At 30.4% G+C, this 8,986-nt stretch overlaps 1 protein-coding gene across 1 annotated transcript in view; it reads right to left on the bottom strand.

The window, feature by feature from the left end:
• The window catches only part of LOC107452563 (formylglycine-generating enzyme), an 11,826-nt gene extending 5,389 nt beyond the window's left edge, over positions 1-6,437 (bottom strand). The window contains exons 1-5 of the mRNA XM_016069054.4: positions 5,897-6,437; positions 4,915-4,989; positions 4,741-4,823; positions 3,718-3,840; positions 594-708 (exon numbers count right to left, since the gene is read on the bottom strand). Of these exons, the coding sequence (XP_015924540.1) occupies positions 594-708; positions 3,718-3,840; positions 4,741-4,823; positions 4,915-4,989; positions 5,897-6,334 (834 nt within the window). The 5' untranslated portion in view covers positions 6,335-6,437. The remainder of the gene's footprint in view (positions 1-593; positions 709-3,717; positions 3,841-4,740; positions 4,824-4,914; positions 4,990-5,896) is intronic.
• Positions 6,438-8,986: the final 2,549 nt, after the last annotated feature.

Genomic DNA, 8,986 nt, shown 5'->3' with positions numbered 1-8,986 from the left:
AGGCACACCCATGTCATTGATTAAGAAGCAATAAATCCGTAGTTACTTTACTTATTATTTCTACTTACTTATAATTACTTATTATTTCATAAATATTAAGGTATTTATATTTCAACATTAATATATTTTTCATAAAACTATTGTTACACTATGTACTATTACTTTAATAAATATTCAAAATCATAAAATAACTGTACAAACACAGTATCTTATAGAGTTTTATCTTAATTAACAGAAAATTACTTTTATGGGGGTCGATGATCAAAAAGTTTGTCAACCCCTGGTTTAAATAAACATTATTACATTTGTCATTAACATGTCTAAATAGATCTGCGGCCCTTCGTTAGCAAGGCGGCTGTGCAAGTGGCCCTTCACTCAAAAAGGTTGTGCACCCCTAGTGTAATTGAATATTTAGACCATAATTGTCTGAAGCCATGGTTTTCGTCATACAATATTAATTATCAAAACTGTAAGACTTGTTAATATTGTTAACAAAAAATACATGAAGCTTTCAATCAATTTAAATATATAATGAAAAGTTCTAATTGCCGAATAGTTTTTTTTTTTATTATTAAAACAAAAGGAATACATACTGGTGCTGTACTGATAAAGCCATCTTCTTTTGTATTGTTATCTGGGAAAGTGCCTTGCCAGATATTCATGTAGTGGTCATCATGTGGCATAAGCTTATTACCCCATGGAAATAGCCTTAATAAATATGCATTAAAGATTAAGACACATAGAATCATCAACAACCATAATAGTAATAGTTTTAATTAAGAGGCATTTCTTTTGTAATTAGTAAGTTTTAACAAATAATGATAAACGCAGTTCAAAATCTCTTACGAAAAAAAATTTCAAATGCTGACTTTAATCCAAATTCTAAAATTTTTTTTACTATTTTGAAGCTTATTAATCTGTTGTTTATTTTTCTTTTAATGTTTCATCAAAATGGAAAAAATCAAGTTAACAAAAGAGTTGTAATAGCAAACCTAATAGAATACTGATAAAAAATTGGGTAAAGAAAATGATGAAAAAAATTTCAGTAAAATAATTGTATTAATGCAGTGGTTTAGCTTCAAAATGAACAGTTAATAAAATAATTGAGTTAGCAAAGTGTCATTAATGATACATATACCCCAAGATTAGTAAGTTGGGATAGCCCCATCACCTATGAAAATTTCTCGACATGCCTTTGTCTGTCACTAAATAAAACCAAATACTTTAGTTTTCTCATCAAATAACTTTTACCTATGTCCTACAATCGTTTCTAATACACTATTTCTCATAAGCAAACACAAATAGAAGTTAAATTCTTAGGTGTCAGTTTTTTTTTTCTTGCATTATCAGCAGTATAATTTTCAAAATTTCAACTTCATAATGACCTTGTAACAAATATATTTCAATATTTATTACAGTATACAACAGCAAGAACTTTATCATTACATTATTATATTACACTATTTTATAATGCTCATAATGTCTAAAATACACGAAGACCATTTAATTATCAATTTTAGAACTTTAAAGTTGATTTTATATGCAACTGTACGTAGTGAATGTAGTGAAAAGTCTCATCTACTATAAGAAAGATCATAGTTACTGATTTTACACCTTAGATATCAATCACAATCAAATCAGTTTTTGTTTATAAAGACCTTCAGTGGTGTATCTAGAATATGGTGACTGAGGCAACAGCCATGGACGCAAAATTAAAAAAGGGCACAAAATCATTAGTTAGATATTTAAAATTATTTCGAAAACTTTTTTTGAAGGGTACAACAAGGTGTAGACTTTCCTACTATTATTTTCTTTGTGAAGATTTTTTTTATTTTTAAAGAGAGATAATTTGCCCAACTGACACATTTTCAGACTATGTCGAAGAGTCAAAGATATTATTTTTTTCCCGCAGTTTTTTTCAAGGTCAATAAATTCACAAGGATCAGGGTAAAAGAGATAAGGATTTAGGGGTGAAAGAAAAACCTGGTTCTATGCTTAATAATTTGTCTTTTTTAGCTGATTCTATTAACTTTTCCTTGAAAAAATCTTCAAGCAATTTTTCCTGAATGACTTTTGCTCTTATTTATTTATTTTTTTGATAACTGAAATTGATGATGAGGAACTGAGTTACAGGAGGTCCAATCAAACCCTCGAAATAGATGAATGGGTCAAAACTCTCTCCAATTAATCTCAATAAATTAATTAAGGAACTATGAATAAAGGAATTAATATAAAAGCTTAAAATTTCTAATATAAATTGCATCAGAATTTTGAATTTAAAATAAAATATATGAATGACTGTACATTTTTACAGTTTGATAATTTACTTATTTATTCAACACAGATCAAAAAGCAACAGCCTTTTTCCTGGCATATACCAGTTGTGTAGTCATGACTCTTGATAATTTTAGAATCTTTGTCAAAAATGATATTAAAAAAATATTTTAAGTTAATACAGTAGGGAACCGATTATCCGGAACGATCGGGACCATCGCTATTCCGGATAACTGATTTTTCCGGATAACTGATTTTTCCGGCTTTCTGAATCACTACAAAAAGCCGTTTTTTTAATTGTTAAACCTAACTAAAAAAAAAAAAAATTTTGGAAATAAACTTAAAAAGAAGAAAAAACGATGAAGTAATACACTAATGATTATTTCCAAAATGATGGTAAGGTAAACATCTTTCAAAAAAGAAAGAAAAATCCTAAAATCTTATGAGGGAAATTTTTTTTTTTTTAATGGCGGAAAATTTATTGAATTTCGTTCCGGTTTTTTGGTTTTCCGGTTTTCTGATTTCCGGAAAACGGGTTCTGTACTGTATATTAATGCCAGAGCCTGACTAAGGCAGGGCCACATCAAAGGGGGTGGCCAAATTGAATAGAAAGTTTATTTTATGTTTCCTTCTTTAATGAATTTTTCTCTAAACAAAATATCGGTACAGTGTAAAATTTGTCAGTTTTATGTTAGCTTCTTCATTAATCCATCATAAGAACACAAAAAATCTATATTTTGTAAATCTGTCACTTTCTAGGGCGTAATTCAGCTAAATCTGGTCAATCAAAAGCTTGTATTTTTACATATCGCAAAATGTGATGTGTTTACAAAAATATGGGCTTTTGATTGGGTTAATTGGGGCATTGTAATTGCGAACATTTTGCTGAATTCCATCCTAATTAGAGGATATGAATTTTTCGCAGCTAGATGACAACCAAAAACTGCAATTGGCATGATGGACATGGAATTGTCAATCAATAAAATGGGCGAACGATATTTTGTCACCCCCATTAAGTTCGATTCTTCATTGCTGAAGTAGTGTAGCAGAAGGCCCCCAAAGAAGTTTTTGCCCCGAGCCCCAATTAGTCTAAATCGGGCCCTGATTATTGTACATTGATAATTAAAATATATAAACTCAAATTACATTTTCATTTTGCTTGTTTTTTTTCCCTTCTTTTAAATATCAGAAAAAGCATGAAAACAAATATTGTATTTTTCAAAAGGAACCATTTAAGAACTGCCACAGGTGCAATTTTTTGTAGATGAATGGGTCAAATGGCAGATGAATGGGCTTCTGCAGATGAATGGGCTCTGAAGACCTTACAAATATTAAATATATTACAAAATTTTCAACCAACTATCAGTATTTGTACATTAATTGAAAATTAATATATATTTACAAATCAGGTGTCGTGTCACAAATAAATCAATTCAAAATTACCTGTTATGCAGTCCAGATCGACATGCATACTCCCATTCAGCCTCAGTTGGAAGTCGCATTCCTTTCCATTTACAGTAAGCAACAGCATCATTCCATGAAACATGTATGACAGGATGATCCAGTCTTAAATTAAAATATATATTCCAATCTTAAAGGAAAGTATATATTCACAATAACTAAATAAATTTAGTTATATGATTCCTGACCAAGTATAATTAAAATATTAATTATTTAAATGTAATCAAATAAAAAAGGACTTATTAAAATTTTTTTAAGGCAATTTAAGATTATTTATAAATAGACAAAACTTGTATAAAATACAATGAGGTATTAAAATAATAATCTTTGCAGATTCTGATATTGGAGTGCTTGTTAAGTAGTGGTGGCCTATGAAGAAGAGCAAAGTGTTTTGAAAGGCAAGACCTAAATAAAATTAGAATCTGATAATTTGTTTAAAAATGTATACAACTTCAATCCTAGAGTAAAATTTAATGTCATATTCATATCAAATTAGGAAAAAGAGATTTGAAAAGGCAAAATACAAGTACATCTTTAAGATAAAATTATCAAAAAATCTTATCTATTACACTTACTTATTTTATTTATTAAATATTATAATGACATTTTGTGTTTAAAATAAAAAGCAATATTCCTTTCGCAACTTCTCCTTTTTTTAAAAAATATTATAAACTAATAAGAAGTTTTTAAAATGTGGTCCAATAAATCTACTTTCTACAGTACAACCTTACTTTCATTGCAAGAGGGAAAAAATTTATAGCTGCAAGACGATTAGTGTATTTAAGGATGATTTCCCAACACAATGCAATTTTTTCTCTTTTCAAAAAAACTTAGTCTTTAAGTAATAAGTTTCTAAATTATGTTGTTTTGTTTGTTTGCTTTTTTTTTTTTTTTTTTTTTTTTTTTTTTTTTTTTTTTTTTTTTTTTTTTTTTTTNTTTTAGTTTTTTTTTTTTTTTTTTTTTTTTTTTTTTATTAAATGAGTAAACAATTAAAAAGACAAATACCTGTCAGAAATATTAGAATCAACTCCTTCTGGATTCTTCCAACTTGCACCTTTTACAGGTAACCACCAAGGTGCAGCAGCAACCTACAAAAATTTTTTTACAAATGCATTACAATATATTAATATTTCAAGATGTAAGTTTAAAATACAATCATAATGAGAAAAAAAAACTTACTGCTTGGGTAATAGTAGACTTGACATTCTCACTTAATAAAGCTTCTAAAACAAAGGAATCACCAAACTTTTCAGCCTGCAAAATTAAAAATTAACAGTTATAAAAAAATTATAAATGGTCAAAAATTTAATTAAGAGAAAAAAAAGATAATTTCAACAAAAACAAAAAGGTAATAAATAAAAGTAGGGTCTGTAATTCTTATTTTATTGCGTAACTTTAGTTATTTTATGCATACTGATTATAAGAAAATTCCTTATTCATTTCAAATAGGATTTTTTTTTTTTTTTACATTTTTTAGATAAACAATAATTTAGCCAGTTAAATCAAAATTAAGTTGCGTGATACATTGTTATAATCATAGTAAACCTATAATAAATCCTTAAAACAAGTGAATAAGTTGAAATATTTTATGAACTGTATATTAAATATTTTGCAAACATTTAAAATTTTGACAAAGTAAACAAATTCTAACAGTAATTGATTTTTAGCATAAATTTTTAAATTCTGCCTACTTTGCTAACAATTTACATTTCTTTATATTATTATTATTATGAATAATTTTTGATATAAATAAACACATACATTTCTTAAACTTATACATAAAATACTCAGTTGGCAATAATTTTTTTTCTCACTCAAGTTTAAAATCCATTACGCGCCAAGGCGATTGCTGTTGGAGCGACAGATAACAATACGAAAATATACTAAGTTTCTGTGGAGACAATGAAACGTAAAACATATATACATTTAGCACGAGCAGCAGAGTAAAAAGATATTACAACTTTCAATTAAATAACGTTTGATTAAAAAAATTGTTTCAATATTAAAACAAAAGAATACTAAATTATTTGAAGAAGAAAAATAGTGCACTTAAATTAAATAGAAAAGGCCGTATAATATTATGACCAGCGATTTCCGAATTAAAAAGGCAATAGTTAAAGTAGAAGCAATTAAAAGGGAAAGAAATTTTTAAAAGACAAACTTCAGTAATGTGTCCTGTGTTTTTCACAAAGTCTTCAAATTTTCTATTGCTAACTTCAAGAACATCTAAATAAAAGTCTTCGATAATTATTTTACGAACTGGTCCTTCTCCGTCGGCAACAAAAACTGGTTTGTCAGTTCCCATCTGAAATTCGCCACCTTTAATAAACACGGCACTTTCAAAAGGTTCTTCATTGGCTTCATGAATATTTTGATTTGATTCCATGTACTTAGTCACGGAATCTTCATTGTCATGCAATTGTTTACCAGTACCTGATGAGCATTCAGAATTTGAATCCCTTAAATTTTCATCGCGCTTAAGTGCTCCACAACCACAATCTTTTTCAGAAGATTCAATTTCATCAGTTTCTAATGAAAATTGAATGCAAAGTCCACAAGTGTAAAAATAAATAATAAATGAAGTAACAGCGGTATTCATAATTAATCTCAACTTAGCGAAATTTGAAATGTAGCAGACAAAATTGAACTCTTGCAAAACAAAACTAGACCTAATCCATGGTCACAGCTACGGTCAATTAGTTGAGAAAATTACAAAGGATTGAATGAATATTAAAAAAAACAAGAACTTCTACTTTAACTAAATTATTTAAATAATTTAATGTCGAGAGTAAAAATTTCACGTGATATCGCCATTACAGCAATCAATTTTTAATTCAAGACATGTTTAAGCTCTTAAATTAATATTTATAACAGTGATAATTTGTGATGAATACAATAATATAGAAATTTATTATTGCGCAATAATTTAGAAATAAATTGCTCTTTTAGATCTAATGATAGCACCGTTTGAATGCGCCATCTGGAGAGAAGACTAGTTCAATGTCTTGACCCTCGCCTTTTCATATTTAACAGTCCCGGAGTGGACTGATCGTTAAGACATGGTTCCCAGCAGATCACAGAAGTCAAGCATCACTGGCTACGGTCAGCGTGCGGGTGGGTGACCACTTGGATCAGCCTGCGTAGGGACCGAGGTTGTGCGGTATTAGTCCTCGTTAAACTGTGCTACCGTTAAACTGTGCTTTTTGTAAACTTTTTTATGTTGCATTCAACAAAATTTTCAGCAAATAATGTAAGTTTTAATTCAAAATTTTACAAGTTAAAAGTAAAAAAATGCGTCAATAAAAACTTTTCAAAACACTTATATCACCACTAATATAAACCACAATTTTTCAAAAATACACTCATATATTAGACAAAAGAAGTAAACATAAAAGTTACATACCGATTTTAATTTTCTATGATACGGAAGGGTCGAAAATTCCATTTTCTTACATAAACTTTTTGCTTTATTCCTATCACTCATTTTTTAAACTTCACTATCACAAAAAAGTTATCGGTCTATTCTCTATTGTTGTTGTTGTTCATTTACATCGCACTAGAGCTGCACAATGGGCTATTGGCGACGGTCTGGGAAACATCCCTGAAGATGATCCGAAGACATGCCCACACAATTTTGATCCTCTGCGGAGGGGATGGCACCCCCGCTTCGGTAGCCCGACGACCTGCGCGAAGTCGAGCACTTTACGGTAGCACAGTTTAACGAGGATCAATACCGCACACCCTCGGTCCCTACGCAGACTGATCCAAGTGGTCACCCACCCGCACACTGACCACAGTCAGTGATGCTTGACTTCGGTGATTTGCTGGGAACCGTGTCTTAACGATCAGTCCACTGCGGGAGTCAGTGGTCTAGGAATTTAGGTATTTTGTATCAGGCTAGGTTTAAAAAATTTCAACACAAATATACTAAATTACAAAGAAGTGCAAGGGGCATAACATCTAATGTAAAAAATCATGAAACTAGTTTCAAAATTACTTTTACATTACAAAATTACTAAAATGACTTTGCCTACGAAATAACCTTTTCTACAAATTGTCGAAGAAAATAAACCTGTCAACGAAATGACCCTGTCGACGAAATGATCCTGTCGACGATATGACCAAGTCGACGAAATGACCTAGGCAATGAAATGGTCTGTCGATGAAGTGATCACTTCATCGACAGACTTCAACAATCGATTGTTGCTAAAATGAATGCTACCCGATAGTTACATAATAAATATACAGAGAAAATAACTTTTATTGCCCTATTTAATTTTAAAAAGAAAAATTCCATCGGAAAAGTCTTTTTAAAAATGAGGAAGAAGTACTTAAAAGAATGAAATTTATTTTCAGAAGTAAAAAACAGTTTTTTTACTATACATAACTATTGGTAGATAATTATTGCTTGACCATCTTTTCAAGTTTTAAAAACAATTTTATAATAATACATGAATAAATATTAACTATTGAATGCTTTTTAACAATTGATAATAATTTAAGGTACTGGAGGGTTTCAATCATCAAATCCGTCCCGCAGTGGACTGATTGTTAAGGCACGGTTCCCAACAGATCACCGAAGTCAGGCATCACTGGCTGCAGTCGGTGTGCGGGTGGGCGACCACATGGATCAGTCTGCGTAGGGACCGAGGATGTGCGGTATTGGTCCTCGTTAAACTGCTCTACCGTAAAGTGCTCGACTTCGCTTGCAGGTCGTCGAGCTACCAAAGCGGGGTGCCATCCCCTCTGCAGAGGATCGAAATTGTGATAGCATGCTTTCCGATCTTCCTCAGGGATGTTTCCCAGACCATCGCCAATAGCCCATTGTGCAGCTCTAGTGCGACGTAAATGAACCACAACAACAACAATCATCAATCCTTACTCTTATTATGAAGCTATAATATAACTTGACAATCATTTCAAATTTTAAAAACACTTTTATAATGAAATAAGTATTAACTATTGAATGCTTTTTAACAATTGGTAACAATTTAGATAACTGAAGGTTTCAATTCGCGATCGCAACGCTCGAGTACGCCGTCTAGCGGGAGCCTGTAAATATCGGACATTAATTTATCACGTTTTCATTTAGTTCCATCAAAGTCATTGACTGAATCAGACGCCATTTTTTAGCAGCAAATAAGAAACAAAATTTCCCTAAGGAAAAGGCCGAAGAACTTGAAAAAAATCTCCAGAATATTAGTAAATCTTTCAGGAACAGAACACGCCAAACATTTGAAGAAAAATTCCT

The sequence above is a fragment of the Parasteatoda tepidariorum genome, chromosome 2, assembly GCF_043381705.1.
Source record: "Parasteatoda tepidariorum isolate YZ-2023 chromosome 2, CAS_Ptep_4.0, whole genome shotgun sequence".
Classification (NCBI taxonomy): Eukaryota; Metazoa; Arthropoda; class Arachnida; order Araneae; family Theridiidae; genus Parasteatoda; species Parasteatoda tepidariorum.
This window is presented reverse-complemented; position numbering and strand designations above follow the sequence as displayed.